Source organism: Pseudophryne corroboree, chromosome 3 (assembly GCF_028390025.1).
Source record: "Pseudophryne corroboree isolate aPseCor3 chromosome 3, aPseCor3.hap2, whole genome shotgun sequence".
Classification (NCBI taxonomy): domain Eukaryota; kingdom Metazoa; phylum Chordata; class Amphibia; order Anura; family Myobatrachidae; genus Pseudophryne; species Pseudophryne corroboree.
The window spans coordinates 271,826,440-271,844,641 of NC_086446.1; the positions used below are offsets into that span (position 1 = coordinate 271,826,440).

General features: G+C 46.6%; 1 protein-coding gene across 2 annotated transcripts in view; it reads left to right on the forward strand.

The window, feature by feature from the left end:
• HM13 (histocompatibility minor 13) overlaps positions 1-18,202 on the forward strand; it is an 81,816-nt gene that overhangs the window by 19,220 nt on the left and 44,394 nt on the right. For both annotated transcript variants that reach the window (XM_063959094.1, XM_063959095.1), the window contains exons 4-5: positions 1,444-1,532; positions 2,296-2,381. In XM_063959094.1, the coding sequence (XP_063815164.1) occupies positions 1,444-1,532; positions 2,296-2,381 (175 nt within the window). The remainder of the gene's footprint in view (positions 1-1,443; positions 1,533-2,295; positions 2,382-18,202) is intronic.

The window sequence follows — 18,202 nt, forward strand, 5'->3', positions numbered from 1 at the left end:
TCAGCTGAGCTGTCAAAACTTTTTATTGCTTTGAATGAAGCATATATTTGGCTGTGCACGCTAACTTACAAGCAATCAATTCACTGCTGCTGTGTATTAAATCATCTATACTCTCCAAGTGGAAAGGAGCAGCTATTGAGACTGTGCACATGGTTCAATACATCTGAAAGATAAGCTTAATGCGATCTATAAGAGTGTGGACTTGGGAATATTAGTTTACATTCTGAATGAGAAACTGTGTAATATTCATCTCTTAACACAGTTACAAAACTTGAAAGGTCTTAAGCATAAGCTGAATGAGTAATTATGTATCAATCTTGAGGCTGGATACCTTGTAACATCGAAAGGAAACAGTGTGATCCATCTGTATTTAACTGTTTATTCCACCGCATTGAGAAGAGTATTTAATTGTGAACGTGTTATTATTGTTTTTTATGCTGGCCAGATTTTTTTAGAACATTATATATATATATATATATATATATATATATATATATATATATATATATATATATATATATATATATGTAAAACTCTTTAATGTGTAACTAGATATATAGGTAAGAAAAGGAGCTATTTAGTAATAGCTAAAAAAGTAAAAATTAAATAAAAGTTTTTTAATAAGGAATCTATTAGCGCTTCTGTTCTTTTTTTTCTTTTTTTTCTAAGATCTTTGGGATGTCCCCAGCTGTCTCAAGTGTTCCAGTGTCCCCTAGTGGATGAAAGAGAAAAGAGGATTTTGGTACTTACCGATAAATCCATTTCTCTGAATCCACTCGGGAACACTGGACGCCCGCCTCGGTGCTGTCAGCCTGCAGTTTGTCTTGTTTAAATTCATTCAAAAAGTTGAATCATTCTGTCAATGATTCCTGGTTACTGTTTGACTTGCTGCTACGGTGGGTTCCTCTCCTAAGGGTTTTGTTGTTCATGTTCCTTATTCTCTCAGTCAAATTTTTCAAACTGAGGGTTTAGGGGGTGTGACGGGGAGGAGCTGGCTGTGCATAAATTTGTTATTTAGACTGTGCCACACCTCCGGTTTGCATTCGTCACACCCCAGCTGTCTCAAGTGTTCCAGTGTCCCCGAGTGGATTCAGAGAAATGGATTTATCGGTAAGTACCAAAATCCTCTTTTCTTTATTCTTTTTATATTATAATGTATCCAGTTTGCCGTAAGATTTTTACCAACTTTTCTACTGGTTCATATGTTATGACTGACTGGCTCATAGGTTATACACTATTTTATCTGCACACTTTTTTTTCCCTATTTAACCACAGTACACAATTACATTATTTTCCTTTTACTGAACATTCTGTCACTTCACTTCACACACTTTTTTTTTTAATATAGCTTTCATTACCACTCCCCAGTCCCAGCTTCTCTACCCCAGGTTCCTAGTCAGTGATATTAGTAAGCTCCTAATTCTGTCACACTTTCTTCCTCAGCCCGGCCATGAACAGACTGTTCCCAGAAAACTTTCCAAATAAACAGTATCAGCTGCTCTTTACTCAGGGATCTGGGGACAGTAAGGAAGGTGAGTGTATGACACATGCTGTCATGATGGGAATCTTGAATGAGGCTATTGTGTTTCCATTCTAGGTTTTATTTTTATACTGTAGTGATATACTGTATATTCATGTACTTTTATACAACTCTGATTTAGCAAAATAATAGTTGTTTTGCTATTCCAGGCTATTGTTCTGTGTGTATAACTCAGTTCATATGTTTGTTGCTAATACAGAGTGGTTGGTCTAGTTGCGGTCCTAAGAAGACCTCCATGCCAATGTCAATTCTCCATCTGAAACTACTCGGACCATTATATAGCAAATCCATTCAGGAGATGGACACTGCTGGCATTTCCACTGGACATGTCCCATTATAGTTTGGAAAGTGATCCTGCTACTCTGACTGAGCACCAAATTAACAGCAAGAACTCCTCCAATTGTCGACCAATGTGAACTGCACTATTTTGGGAGAATCCTGATCTACACCGAGCCTGGCTAGTCTGTGGTTCTCCAGCTGTTGTGAAACTACAAGTTCTAGCATACCCTGCCACAGTTTTGGTGTTAGGGAGTGCTAAAACTCTGGCTTTGCTTGCTGAGATGTTTAGTTTTACAGCAGCTGGAGAGTTACAGGGTTGGTCAGGCCTGATCTTCACCGTTGTGTGGTGTAGATTCTTCATGCTGTAAAATATGTAATGGGAGAATATCGAACAGTTTGAGTTACTATTGTGTATTGATACCCATGTTATGCCTCTGATATACATATATACTGTTCTACTTTTCTCCTGATGGTAGAGATTGTGAATTACGAATTTGATACCCGGGACTTGGTGTGTCTACTTCTCAGTGGAGTGGTCGGGGTCTGGTACGTCCTGAAGAAGGTGAGGTCTCCTCAGAGCTTGTATGTGTAATGCACTCTAATATCTATAACTACCATCTTCTGTGTGTCTAAACACATACATGCAAAACTCCTACAGCACAACTTCCCATATTACAGCCACACAAGAAGTGCTTATCTGTAAAGAGCATCTCTTTTGTTGTGTGCTACCATTTCTTTTCATTAACTCCCGCACCATTTTCTTCATTTTCTTCCTCCTATATCTCACACACTAATGCATATAAGGCATTTTTGGTTAATCCTTTATTAGAGATAAGGACACAAGTGCATCATTGTCACAGCATAGGAGTGTCTGATGCTGTACTGGTTGAGAGGTGTTTTAGGCAGTTCAGAAGAGCAAAATATATGGCTGCCAAATTAGTATTTAGTCTCGCTGTGTCCCCACACAGTCTTTGCATATGGGTATAACAAAATCAGACATCAGTTTCACATTACCAACCTATGGTTAATGCACGTGAAGGAATAGAAATTCCCTAATACTATAGCACAAGCTACTATTCCAGCTGGTCACAAAAATAATATTCATTTTGGCACTGTTCCAGGGTTGCAAAGACAACTCCATCTCTAAAGCTAGTAATAAAGCATTTTACTTATCTTAATTTCAGCGTAACTATTTTGATGCAATCACCTAACCGGTGTTAATTGGATATAATCTAATTTTAAGGCAGTAGGAAGAGTACAGGCAATGACAGCTAGGCTCTATCTCTATCTGAATTATGCTCCGATATTAGCTTTGTTCCTGTTCCAGTATCCCCTGCTCCTCTCCGGTGGTAGGGAACAGTTTACACAAATGTATTTTCTCCAAGTAAGGATCTATCTATATAGATAATGCTCGGCAGTCGCCTCTCTGCACCGGCCCTGAGGGGGCACACTGGCCTCCTCTATGGCTCCAGGGTCTGCTTCATGCTCCCCAGAGCAGGAATATGTAGGTAGCCCAGGGGTATGTAGTGTTCACTCCAGCGGACGGGCAGGACAGGGCGCGCGTCCGTTAGGGGCACAAGCGCGCGGCGAAGGGGCCCCAAAAGGGGGCGTGGCTATGGAAATAGGGGGCGTGTCCACTTGCACGTAATGTAAGTGGGCGGGTCAGTACAGAGACGGGGGCGTGGGCAGACGGCGCTGTCACTGTTGGGGGTGTGCCCAGCACCAACGGAGGTGCTGGGCTTCCCCCAAGCTCTCTGACAGCGCGCGGCATCTTTACACACTGAGAGGGGCAGAAAGCGGGCGGCTGTTTTAGCAGGGCGCCGCAGAAAGGGCAGGGCGGGTTTTGCCCTTAAAAAATCGGGCAGGGCGCGGCGCCCTGCTAAAACAGCCTAGAGTGAACACTAGGTATGTGTTGCGGTCCCCCCTCTCCCTTTCTGGGTGCTGCTGGGGAGGTGGAAGTGAATTGAAAGGGTGAAATGTGATCTGCAGAAGGCAAGGCTCCTCCCACAGCAGCCAGAACTTAAGGGTAGAGACTTCCCCTTAACTCCCCGCCTCCTCAATGTTGTACAGGCAGCTGCACGGAGAGACCATGTCCCCTATAACAGATGACTCAGACCAGGCCCCTAACAAGCCCGGGCCCAGGTAATTAGTAAATCCCTATCCCTCTCATATCTAGGCAGCCCTGGATAGAGTGTGTGTCTGGGTGCTTTTGGGATGAGGTGTTGGTAGTGAATGTTAGTGAGTGTGGAGGGGGTAACACTGACACTGGAGAATCTGTTGGCACGGGGTGTGTGTGTGTGGGGGGTGGGGGTGGAATAAAAGCATTATTGATGCTGGGTGGGTCGGGAGGTATGGGGACTATACATACATAATAACACATGGCACTGTGGGCAGTGCAACAATGGGTATCTATAGACCGTAGTGCAGAGGTTCTCACACTGTCCTCAAGGCACCCCCAAAGGTCCAGGTTTTAAGTATATCCATGCTTGGCCACAGGTGACTTAATTAGCACCTCATCAATTTGATTTAAACATCCGCGCTAAAGCATGGATATACCTAAAACACTGACTGTTGGGGTGCCTTGAGGACTGCGTCTGAGAACCTCTGCCCTAGTGGGTGGTGCTTTTGTCATTGGGGATCTATCACAACTAGTATGGTGGATGGTAATGCCGCTGGGGAATCTATTGCCATTGGAGGGTCTATTTCCACTTGGGGGGAGGTCTATGGACGCAGGGGACTGCAAGAAATCCCCTGGTAATAAAAATAATAATAATTATTATTATAATATATATTTCTATTTCGTCCTAGAGGATGTTGGGGACACCAAAAGAACCATGGGGTATAGACGGGATCCGTAGGAGACATGGCACTTTAAGACTTTAAAAGGGGCGTGACCTGGCTCCTCCCTCTATATCCCTCCCCAGACTCAGTTTAGAAAATGTGCCCTGCGAGACAGAGGCACTTGGGGGAGCTCTACTGAGTTTCTCTGAAAAGACTTATGTTAGGTTTTTTATTTTCAGGGAGGTCTGCTGGCTACAGCCTCCTTGCTTCGTGGCACTGAGGGGAGAGCAGGCTAGACCCACTTCTAATGAGTTTCAGGGCTCTGCTGCTGCTGACAGGATGCCTCCGCACCTGAGGGGAGATGAACGCCGGGTACTCTCGGATGCTTGCTCCCACAGCCTGCCGTCACCCCCTTTCAGAGCCAGAAGACAGGTGAGTATGTAGAAGAAAAGAAGACTTCTCTTCACTAAGACGGCATTACAGAGGTACCGCACCGCGAGTGCACAGTGCGCGCCAGGCTCCCATTCAGTACACACCGCTGGGTGCAGGATGCTGGGGGGGCGCGCGCGCCCTGGGGAGCCTTTTTACCTCAGAAAAGCTGGCTAGTGGGACTAAAAGTGCCTAGGCACAGTCCAAAACACCCGCCAGGATAAATAAATGTATATTTAAGCGGGATGAAGCGCGCCATTATGGGGGCGGAGCTTCTTCTTCACTGCTCACTCTGCGCCATTTCCTCCTCCACACAAGCAGCGCTGGTCCTTCCTCACAAGCAGCAAGTACCAGGGGCATAAGAAAACGAGGTGGGGGGGCAGAATTAATAGATAAATATAGCGCTGCAGCTCTGGGGCACTTGAGTGTTTTCAGACCTGCATTTTGGCGCTGGGGTGTGAGCTGGCTTTTTCCCTTTGTGTTTCCTGACAGGCTTTGATTTGGGTGCTGTTTTCAGTGGACGACATGTCTGAGGCAGATTATTCCTCTCAGGGGGATAATTTATTGGGGACACCAAATGTTTTGGGGGTGGCCCTGTCGGCACCGCCGACTGGTTATCTACTTTGAATGCTTTAAATGCTAATGTCACTCTTTTAAATCAAAAGTTTGATCAGTCTGAATATCAAATCCAGGTGTGGAAGAGATCAATGGAGGACGCTTTATTGCAGGTCCAGGGCCCTCCGGGGTCGCTCAAACGTGGTGTTGACCAATTAGTTGACACAGATACCGACACAGACTCTGAGGCTGATGTCGACTATGCTGATTCCAGATTAGATCCTAAATTAGCTAAGAGTATTCCGTATATGATTGTAGCTGTTAAAGACATATTACATGTTGATGAGGACCCTATTACACCTGAAACGAGGGTCCTTATTTACAAGGAAAAGAGACGCTCAGTAGCTTTTCCTCCATGTTTTGAACTAAATGACCTCTTTGATGGCATTTGGAACAACCCTGATAAAAAATTTCTAATTCCTAACCGGATCAAGGTGGCGTACCCCTTTCCCGCGGCTGATAGGGAAAAGTGGGGAACACCACCCACAGTTGACAAGGCCCTAGCGCACTTGTCTAAACAGGTAGTCCTCCCTGCGGCTCAGTCGACGACCCTTAAGTAGCCGGCTGATCGTAAGCAGGAGACTACTTTGAAAACTATTTTTACAACCACGGGGGCGCAGCTTAGGCCTCTTATTGCGTCAGCGTGGGTAAGTAGTGCTATTGAAAAATGGGCTGAAAGTTTGTCTTCTGATTTGGATAATCTTGATAGGGATAGCATCCTAGTGACGCTTGGTTATATCAGGGACGTGGCTGCGTACTTTAAAGAGGCTGCAAGAGATGCTGGCCTCCTGTGTGCTAAGGTTAATGCTATGTCAGTTGCGGCTAGGTGTGCGTTTTGGACTCACCAGTGGAATGATGACGCCGATTCCAAGAAAAATATGGAGTCCCTTCCATTTAAGGGAGGTGAACTTTTTGGGGATGGCCTTACTGATTTGGTATCGGCGGCCACCGCGGGTAAGTCAACCTATTTTCCTTATGTTCCTGCGCAACAAAAGAAACCACACTATCAAATGCAGTCCTTTCGGCCCAACAAGTATAAAAGAGGCCGAAGTAATTTCTTCCTTGCTACCAGAGGTAGAGGAAGGGGCAAGAGAACACCCGCCTCCTCGGGTTCGCAGGAGCAGAAGTCTTCCCCGGCTTCTGCCAAATCCACCGCATGACGCCGGGTCTCCCCTACAGGAGACTGCACCGGTGGGGGCACGTCTAAAGCTCTTCAGTCAGGTCTGGGTTCGTTCGGACCTAGACCCTTGGGTGTTGCAAATTGTGACCCAAGGGTACAAACTGGAGTTTCAAGACGTTCTCCCTCGCCGTTTTTTCAAATCGACCTTACCAGCTTCGCTTCCAGACAGAGTTCTAGTCTGTGGAGCAATACAAAAATTGTGTCAAAATCAGGTTGTGGTCCCGGTTCCCCTGGTACAGCAAGTGGAGGGCTTTTATTCAAGCCTGTTTGTGGTACCAAAGCCGGATGGCTTGGTAAGACCAATCCTCAACCTGAAATCTCAAATTTTTTTCCTGAAGAAATTCAAATTCAAGATGGAGTCTCTCAGAGCGGTGATCTCCAGTCTGGAGGAGGGGGAATTCATGGTATCATTGGACATAAAGGATGCATACCTTCATGTCCCCATCTATCCCCCTCATCAAAGGTACCTCAGGTTTGCAATCCAGTTACAATTATCCCATACTTGGACGATCTCCTGATAAAGGCGAGATCCAAAGACAAGTTGGTACAGGACATTGCACTGTCCCTATCGATTCTGCAACAGCACGGCTGGCTTTTAAACTTGCCGAAATCACAGTTAATCCCAACAACCCGGTTGGCGTTTTTAGGTATTATTCTGGACACAGTCCAGCAGAGAGTGTTCCTCCCTATGGAGAAAGCTCTGGAAATTCAGAGTTTGGTAAAACTCATTCTGAAACCAACAACAGTCTCCATTCATCAATGCGTTCGGTTGTTGGGGAAGATGGTAGCGGCATACGAAGCCCTCCAGTTTGGGAGATTCCATGCCAGAGTGTTTCAGTGGGACCTGTTAGACAAGTGGTCCGGATCCCACCATCATATGCACCGGAGAATAATTCTATCTCCCAACACCAGAATCTTACTCCTGTGGTGGCTCCACAGCTCTCGCCTCTTAGAGGGACGCAGGTTCGGGATCCAGGACTGGATCCTAGTGACCACGGATGCAAGTCTCCGAGGTTGGAGAGCAGTCACACAAGGGGTGACCTTCCAAGGAAGATGGTCAGGTCCAGAGACTCATCTTCACATAAACGTTCTGGAGCTAAGGACCATTTACAACGGCCTTCTGCAAGCGGAGCATCTTCTTCTAAACCGGCCTATCCTGATCCAATCGGACAATGTGACAGCAGTAGCATACATAAACCGCCAAGGCGGCACAAAGAGCAGGAAAGCCATGGCAGAAGCAACAAAGATTCTCCGCTGGGCAGAGACACATACAAGCGCTCTATCAGCAATATTCCTTCCGGGGGTGGACAACTGGGAAGCAGACTTCCTCAGCAGACACGATCTACATCCAGGAGAGTGGAGCCTCCATCAAGCGGTCTTCACACTAGTGACAAGTCTTTGGGGGGGTTCCCCACATAGATATGATGGCGTCTCGCCTCAACAGAAAACTTCTGAAGTATTGTTCCAGGTCCAGGGACCCTCAGGCGGCGGCAGTGGATGCACTGATGTCACCTTGGGTGTTTCCGTCGGTGTACATTTTCCCTCCGCTTCCTCTCATCCCAAAGGTTCTGATAATTCTAAGAAAAACAAAGATTCCAGCACTCCTTGTAGTTCCAGACTGGCCAAGGAGAATTTGGTACCCAGATCTTTAGGCGTTACTGTTCGAAGATCCCTGGCCTCTTCCTCTTCGCGAGGATCTGCTACGACAGGGGCCGTTCGTCTATCAGGACTTACAGCGGCTACGTTTGACAGCATGGCGGTTGAACGCCAGATTTTAGGCCGAAAGGGTATTCCCAGTGAAGTCATCCCTACCCTTATTCTTGCTAGGAAGGGTGTGACGTCAAAGCACTATCACCGTATTTGGAGGAAATATGTTTCCTGGTGCGAGTCCAAGAAAGCTTCTGTGGAGAAGTTTGACCTTGGACGGTTTCTCCATTTTCTACAAAATGGAGTGGATGCGGGCCTTAAATTAGGCTCCATTAAGGTGCAGATTTCTGCCTTGTCAATTTTCTTTCAGAAACAATTGGCCTCACTTCCTGAGGTGCAGACCTTTGTAAAAGGGGTCCTGCACATCCAACCTCCCTTTGTGCCCCCTGTGGCACCTTGGGACCTTAATGTGGTATTGACATTCCTTCAATCACATTGGTTTGAACTTTTACGTAAAGTGGAATTGAAATTCCTCACTTGGAAGGTTGTCATTTTGTTGGCATTGGCATCCGCAAGGCGGGTGTCTGAATTAGCGGACTTGTCTCACAAGAGCCCTTATTTGATCTTCCATGAAGATAGAGCAGAGTTTGGAACTCTGCAACAATTTCTGCCGAAGGTGGTTTCCGCTCTTCATATTAACCAACCTATTGTGGTGCCAGTGGCTACTGGCGCTTTGGCTGAGGAAAAGTCTCTAGATGTGGTCAGAGCTTTGAAAATTTATGTCGCCAGAACGGCTCCAGTTAGGAAAACAGTGTCTCTGTTGGTCCTGTATGCTCCCAATAAGATTGGGTGTCCTGCTTCCAAGCAGACCATTGCCAGCTGGATATGTCAAACGATTCAGCAGGCTCATTCCACGGCAGGTTTGCCGTTGCCAAAATCGGTGAAGGCACATTCCACTAGGAAGGTGGGCTCGTCCTGGGCGGCTGCCCGGGGTGTCTCGGCATTGCAACTTTGCCGAGCTGCTACTTGGTCGGGGTCAAACACGTTTGCTAAATTTTACAAGTTTGATACCTTGGCCGATGAGGACCTTAAGTTTGGTCAATCGGTGCTGAAGAGTCATCCGCACTCTCCCGCCCGCTATAGAGCTTTGGCATAAACCCCATGGTTCTTTTGGTGTCCCCAACATCCTCTAGGACGAAATAGAAAATAGGATTTTAATACCTACCGGTAAATCCTTTTCTATGAGTCCGTAGAGGATGTTGGGCGCCCGTCCCAGTGCGTACTGTATCTGCAGTTTAGTTCTGGTTACACACAGGTTGTGTTATGGTTTCTTCAGCTTGTTGCTGAATTTTCTTCATGTCCGTTGGCATGTGTTCAGTTGAATGCCATGTTATTCGGCATGTTTATGGCGTGAGCTGGTATAATGCTCACCATTGTTTGTTAATTCCTTTCCTCGAAATGTCCGTCTCTCCGGGCACAGTTCCAAACTGATAATAGGAAGGTTTAAAGAACTTATGTGGCGCCAATTCAGATTGTGGGCAGCAAGCCCCGTTTGCACCAATGGTATTCCCCTATACCAGAGTGAACATGTAGATGTGTATGGAATAGGTACAACAGGGTGCGCTAAATCTGTGAATGTCAGTTACACGTTTAAGCCCTTTAGCGTGAAGAAGAAATTTAAAACAATACTTCCCTTAACACTTCATATATGAATCCACTCTTAATAGAGTTCCATATGCAAGGAAACAGAAAAATAGCATATAGTGTAGTATATTTGTATAGGGAAAATTTAATACATACAAATATCACACATTTAAAACATGTCTTTTTCTCAAAGTTCCCAATGGAGGGTAATAGGGTGGAGGATTACCAGAAACAAAGTGTTAGTGGGCGTTTAAGATGTAACCTTAGGGCAACTGGCTCCGGAACCTGGTTCCCTCGTCCACGACACCGTCGTCTGGTCAGCCTTTCCCCTGGGTTAAGTCCGGTAGGTGCTCCACTCTCCTGCTGCTACGCGTTTCGGGAATGTCCCTTCATTAGGCAGTGAGGGTGGAGTGTCAGAGCTTCCTATTTAAACCTTTCATGTTAATCACTTCCGGTTCAGAGGTCGTGAACCGAGGCTTAGGAACATTACCTAATATTCAAATGTAATCTAATATACATATTATAGACCAGCAAGTCTGTTAACTGTGCTGATAAAAACATAAATTCTAATAAAAATTCAACAGAAAAGACCTGTAAATCCGTGTCCCGGTGACCGGAAGTGACGCTCCCGTCACTTCCGGTTGCGGTCGCAATAGACAGCGGCATCCTGTATAGTCAATAAGTCCCCACAGTCACTGTGCCACATCAACACTGGTTCTCCCTGATGGATAGTCCATAACAAAGTTCCAGAAAGCCCACAGACACGGAGAGACGATTCCTGCTCCGCCGTTTGTGGCCACAGTTAATGAGTTAACCAAGGATTAACCCTGAAATATACCAGCAAATAGAAAACCACAGCACTCGCCATCCCAGAAGCGGGGTGCAGCAATTTTTATGATTTCTCTAACGTCCTAGTGGATGCTGGGGACTCCATAAGGACCATGGGGAATAGACGGGCTCCGCAGGAGACAGGGCACTTTAAGAAAGAATTTGGATACTGGTGTGCTCTGGCTCCTCCCTCTATGTCCCTCCTCCAGACCTCAGTTTGAATCTGTGCCCGGACGAGCTGGGTGCACCTTAGTGAGCTCTCCTGAGCTTGCTAAATAGAAAGTATTTTGTTAGGATTTTTTATTTTCAGAGAGATCTGCTGGCAACAGACTCTCTGCTACGTTGGACTGAGGGGAGAGAAGCAGCCCTACTAACTGCGGATAGGTCATGCTTCTTAGGCTACTGGACACCATTAGTTCCAGAGGGATCGAATACAGGAACGCACCCTTGGTCGTCCGATCCCGGAGCCGCGCCGCCGTCCCCCTCGCAGAGCCAGAAGCCGGCGTGAGAAGCAAGAAGACGTCAAAAGCGGCGGCAGAAGACTCCAGTCTTCATATGAGGTAGCGCACAGCACTGCAGCTGTGCGCCATTGCTCCCACATTAAACCCACACACTCCGGTCACTGTAGGGTGCAGGGCGCAGGGGGGGGGCGCCCTGGGCAGCAATTGAGAACCTCTTGGCAAAAAGCAGCATATATACAGTTGGGCACTGTATATATGCATGAGCCCCCGCCATTTTTACACAGAAACGCGGGACAGAAGCCTGCCGCTGAGGGGGCGGGGCTTCTTCCTCAGCACTCACCAGCGCCATGTTTTTTTCTCCATAGCACCGCTGAGAGGAAGCTCCCCAGTCTCTCCCCTGCAGTTACACGGTAGAAGAGGGTAAAAAGAGAGGGGGGGCACATAATTAGGCGCAAAAATCAATATAAACAGCAGCTACTGGGTTAACATTAAGTTACTGTGTTATTCCTGGGTTAATAGCGCTGGGGTGTGTGCTGGCATACTCTCTCTCTGTCGCTCCAAAGGGCCTTATGGGGGAATTGTCTTCAGATGAGCATTCCCTGAGTGTGTGGTGTGTCGGTACGTGTGTGTCGACATGTCTGAGGTAAAAGGCTCTCCTAAGGAGGAGATAGAGCAAATATGTGTGTGAGGGTGTCTCCGTCGACAACGCCGACACCTGTTTGGATATGTGTAATTAAGTGCTAAGGTGAATTTATTGCACAAAAGATTAGAGAACAGACAGGAAATCTACCCATGTCTGTCCCTCTGTCGCAGAGACCTTCAGTGTCTCTCAATGCTCACTATCCAAAATAATAAACACTGATGTCGACACGGAGGTTGACTCCAGAGTCGACTACGATAATGCAAAGTTACAGCCAAAATGGCAGAAAAGTATTCAATTGTAATAAAAGATGATTGTAATAAAAGATGATTTGCATATCACTGATGACTCATCTGTCCCTGACACAAGGGTACACATGTTTAAGGGGAAGAAAGCTGAGGTAAATTTCCCTCAACTCATGATGAAAAAGAGCGGGAATCTCAAGACAAGAGTCTGCAGTTTCCCACAAAGAATTCTCAGGCAGTATCCTTTCCCCACTAGGGCCAGGATACGATGGGAATCTTCCCCAAGGGTGTCACGTTTGCCCAAAAGGTAGCCCTGTCGTAACAGCTATTCTCAGGGATCCTGCAGATAGTGTGCACATTCTGGTACACTACTCAGACCGGCGATTGTGTCGGCATGGGTTTATAGCGTGGACAGGTACCTTATCAGCAGAGATTGAGACCCTAGTATGTAGCTATATATAGATATGTGTATATATATATATATATATATGTGTGTGTGTGTGTATATATATATATACATACATACATACATACATACATACATACATACATACATACATACATACATACATACATACATACATACCCAAAGAGACATGAGTATACTGGGTCCTAGAGACAAAGCTATGTCGATTTCTGCTGGACGTGTCCTGTAGAATATGCAATGGACAAATGATGCCGACTTAAGAGGCATATGGAAGGCTGAGGATTGTGTGGAGAAGGGTTCTCGGACCTGGTCTCCACAGCTATAGCTGGTAATTCTGATATTTTACCTTATATTCCTGCACAGCCTAGGAAAGCATGACATTATCAAATGCAGCCTTTAGAACAAAGAAACAAGGAAAAAATACATCTGCACACTTGAATAATCTAAATTAGCAATTTAGTTAATAAATGGATCAGTGAAACCCCAATATACATGTGTCTGAATTAGACTTTAAGCCTCTCTGGGGGTGCAACCCTGTTACAACCAAAGGATCAGAACAATTACAGAGAACTAGAAAGGCGGTTGAATATTAACAATAGTAATAAAAGTTACGTTTTATCTTGATAATCAATCCAATTAATTGATACTGTGCACCCAACTCAACACCCAACTCAGTACACCTCTCTGACTCCATCAATATAAGGGGCACAATTCTGATTACCCTGGAGTTACTATAAGGGGGGATGATCACTATCCACACAGATTTCCATTAATTTACATATCTTATTTACAAGAAATATTGCCGTGTATTTCCTATGTGAGTATACCACACATAAATGCAGTGTGAGTATACTAGAATCCACTAGTGTCGATTTTTGACAAGCAGCTATAGCCAGAGTATCACAGATTTAGCTATAGGCTATTTGTGGAGAGATACGTACCATACCGCATTACAGAGCACTAGTGGTGCAACATTCTTTATGATCCCACCACTAGTGCCATCGCAGTTGATGATCCCTATTTAAGAGTAACCCACTTGTACATGATCATTATGTGGGCATGAGGCTCTGATTAGACCACATATTTCATCGTACTAATCCATCAGTGGCAGTGTCCCATTGGTAATATCCCACATTCTGTGTCTATACTTAATTGTCCTACATGACATTTAATATAATTAGAACAGACTAATACCATTTCTCTATCGTCCTAAGTGGATGCTGGGGTTCCTGAAAGGACCATGGGGAATAGCGGCTCCGCAGGAGACAGGGCACAAAAAAGTAAAGCTTTACTAGGTCAGGTGGTGTGCACTGGCTCCTCCCCCTATGACCCTCCTCCAGACTCCAGTTAGATTTTGTGCCCGAACGAGAAGGGTGCAATCTAGGTGGCTCTCCTAAAGAGCTGCTTAGAGAAAGTTTAGTTTAGGTTTTTTTCTTTACAGTGAGTCCTGCTGGCAACAGGATCACTGCAACGTGGGACTTAGGGGGAAAGTAGTAAACTCACCTGCATGCAGAGTGGATTTGCTGCTTGGCTACTGGACACCATTAGCTCCAGAGGGATCGAACACAGGCCCAGCCGTGGAGTCCGGTCCCGGAGCCGCGCCGCCGACCCCCTTGCAGATGCTGAAGCGTGAAGAGGTCCGGAAACCGGCGGCTGAAGACTCCTCAGTCTTCATAAGGTAGCGCACAGCACTGCAGCTGTGCGCCATTTTCCTCTCAGCACACTTCACTGGGCAGTCACTGAGGGTGCAGAGCGCTGGGGGGGGGCGCTCTGAGAGGCAAATATAAACCTTATACAAGGCTAAAAATACCTCACATATAGCCCATAGGGGCTATATGGAGATATTTAACCCCTGCCTGACTGGAAAAATAGCGGGAGAAGAACCCGCCGAAAAAGGGGCGGGGCCTATCTCCTCAGCACACGGCGCCATTTTCTGTCACAGCTCCGCTGGTCAGAACGGCTCCCAGGTCTCTCCCCTGCACTGCACTACAGAAACAGGGTAAAACAGAGAGGGGGGGCACATTAATGGCTATATATATATATATTAAAGCAGCTATAAGGGAGCACTTAATATAAGGATATCCCTTGTATATATAGCGCTTTGTGGTGTGTGCTGGCAGACTCTCCCTCTGTCTCCCCAAAAGGGCTAGTGGGTCCTGTCTTCATTAGAGCATTCCCTGTGAGTTTGCGGTGTGTGTCGGTACGTGGTGTCGACATGTATGAGGACGATATTGGTGTGGAGGCGGAGCAATTGCCAAATATGCAGATGTCACCCCCCAGGGGGTCGACACCAGAATGGATGCCTTTATTTGTGGAATTACGTGATGGTTTATCTTCCCTTAAACAGTCAGTTGAGGACATGAGGCGGCCGGACAATCAATTAATGCCTGTCCAGGCGCCTCAAACACCGTCAGGGGCTGTAAAACGCCCTTTGCCTCAGTCGGTCGACACAGACCCAGACACGGGCACTGATTCCAGTGACGACGGTAGAAATTCAAACGTATTTTCCAGTAGGGCCACACGTTATATGATTTTGGCAATGAAGGAGACGTTACATTTAGCTGATACTACAGATACCGTAAAACAGGGTATTATGTATGGTGTGAAAAAACTACAAACAGTTTTTCCTGAATCAGAAGAATTAAATGACGTGTGTGATGAAGCGTGGGTTGCTCCTGATAAAAAGTTGATAATTTCAAAAAAGTTATTGGCATTATACCCTTTCCCGCCAGAGGTTAGGGCGCGCTGGGAAACACCCCCTAAGGTGGACAAGGCGCTCACACGCTTATCCAAACAAGTGGCGTTACCCTCTCCTGAGACGGCCGCACTTAAGGATCCATCAGATAGAAAGATGGAAGTTATTCAAAAGAATATATACACACATGCAGGTGTTATACTACGACCAGCTATAGCAACTGCCTGGATGTGCAGTGCTGGAGTAGTTTGGTCAGAATCCCTGATTGAAAATATTGATACCCTAGATAGGGACAATGTTTTACTGTCGTTAGAACAAATAAAGGATGCATTTATCTATATGCGTGATGCACAGAGGGATATTTGCACACTGGCATCTCGGGTGAGTGCTATGTCCATTTCAGCCAGAAGAGCCTTATGGACACGACAGTGGACAGGCGATGCGGATTCAAAACGTCACATGGAGGTTTTGCCGTATAAAGGGGAGGAGTTATTTGGAGTTGGTCTATCAGACTTGGTGGCCACGGCTACTGCCGGGAAATCCACTTTTTTACCTCAAGTCACTCCCCAACAGAGAAAGGCACCGACCTTTCAACCGCAGCCTTTTCGCTCCTACAAAAATAAGAGAGCAAAGGGCTTGTCGTACCTGCCACGAGGCAGAGGAAGAGGGAAGAGACACCAACAGGCAGCTCCTTCCCAGGAACAGAAGCCCTCCCCGGCTCCTGCAAAAACCTCAGCATGACGCTGGGGCCTCTCAAGCGGACTCGGGGACAGTGGGGGGCCGTCTCAAAAATTACAGCGCGCAGTGGGCTCACTCGCAGGTAGACCCCTGGATCCTGCAGATAATATCTCAGGGGTACAGGTTGGAATTAGAGACGGATCCTCCTCATCGTTTCCTGAAGTCTGCCTTACCAACCGTCTCTTCCGAAAGGGAGAGGGTGTTGGAAGCCATTCACAAGCTGTACGCTCAGCAGGTGATAGTCAAAGTACCCCTATTACAACAAGGAAAGGGGTATTATTCCACTCTATTTGTGGTACCGAAGCCGGATGGCTCGGTAAGGCCTATTCTAAATCTGAAGTCCTTGAACCTCTACATAAAAAAGTTCAAGTTCAAGATGGAGTCACTCAGAGCAGTGATAGCGAACCTGGAAGAAGGGGACTTTATGGTATCCTTGGACATCAAGGATGCGTATCTACACGTTCCGATTTACCCCGCACACCAGGGGTACCTCAGGTTCATTGTTCAAAACTGTCACTATCAGTTTCAGACGCTGCCGTTCGGATTGTCCACGGCGCCTCGGGTCTTTACCAAGGTAATGGCCGAGATGATGATTCTTCTTCGAAGAAAAGGCGTATTAGTTATCCCATACTTGGACGATCTCCTAATAAGGGCAAGGTCCAGAGAACAGCTGGAGACAGCTTTAGCACTATCTCAAGAGGTGCTAAGACAACACGGGTGGATTCTGAATATTCCAAAATCCCATTTAATCCCGACAACTCGTCTGCTGTTCCTAGGAATGATTCTGGACACGGTTCAGAAAAAGGTTTTCCTTCCAGAGGAAAAAGCCAAGGAGTTATCCGATCTGGTCAGGAACCTCCTAAAACCAGGAAAAGTGTCAGTACATCAATGCACAAGAGTCCTGGGAAAAATGGTGGCTTCTTACGAAGCAATTCCATTCGGCAGATTCCATGCAAGAATATTCCAAAGGGATCTGTTGGACAAATGGTCAGGGTCGCATCTGCAGATGCACCTGCGAATAACCCTGTCACCAAAGACAAGGGTGTCACTTCTGTGGTGGTTGCAGAAGGCTCACCTATTAGAAGGCCGCAGATTCGGCATTCAGGATTGGATCCTGGTGACCACGGACGCCAGCCTGAGAGGCTGGGGAGCAGTCACACAAGGAAGAAACTTCCAGGGAGTATGGACGAGTCTGGAAAAGTCTCTTCACATAAACATTCTGGAACTAAGAGCAATCTACAATGCTCTAAGCCAGGCGGAACTTCTCCTGCAAGGAAAGCCGGTGTTGATTCAGTCGGACAACATCACGGCGGTCGCCCATGTAAACAGGCAGGGCGGCACAAGAAGCAGGAGTGCAATGGCAGAAGCTGCCAAGATTCTTCGCTGGGCGGAGAATCACGTGATAGCACTGTCAGCAGTGTTCATCCCGGGCGTGGACAACTGGGAAGCAGACTTCCTCAGCAGACACGATCTTCATCCGGGAGAGTGGGGTCTACATCCAGAAGTCTTCAACATGTTAATAGACCGTTGGGAAAGACCAATTGTAGACATGATGGCGTCTCGCCTCAACAAGAAACTGGACAAATATTGCGCCAGGTCAAGAGATCCACAGGCAATAGCTGTGGACGCACTGGTAACTCCTTGGGTGTACCAGTCAGTGTATGTGTTTCCTCCTCTGCCGCTCATACCAAAGGTATTGAAGATCATACGGCAAAGAAGAGTAAGAACAATACTAGTGGTTCCGGATTGGCCGAGAAGGACTTGGTATCCGGAACTTCAAGAGATGCTCACGGACGAACCGTGGCCTCTACCTCTGAGAAGGGACCTGCTACAGCAGGGTCCCTGTCTTTTTCAAGACTTACCGCGGCTGCGTTTGACGGCATGGCGGTTGAACGCCAGATCCTAAAAGGGAAAGGCATTCCAGAAGAAGTCATTCCTACCTTGATTAAGGCACGGAAGGAAGTCACCGTGAAACATTATCACCGCATTTGGCGAAAATATGTAGCGTGGTGCGAGGATCGGAGGGTTCCGACGGAGGAATTCCAACTGGGTC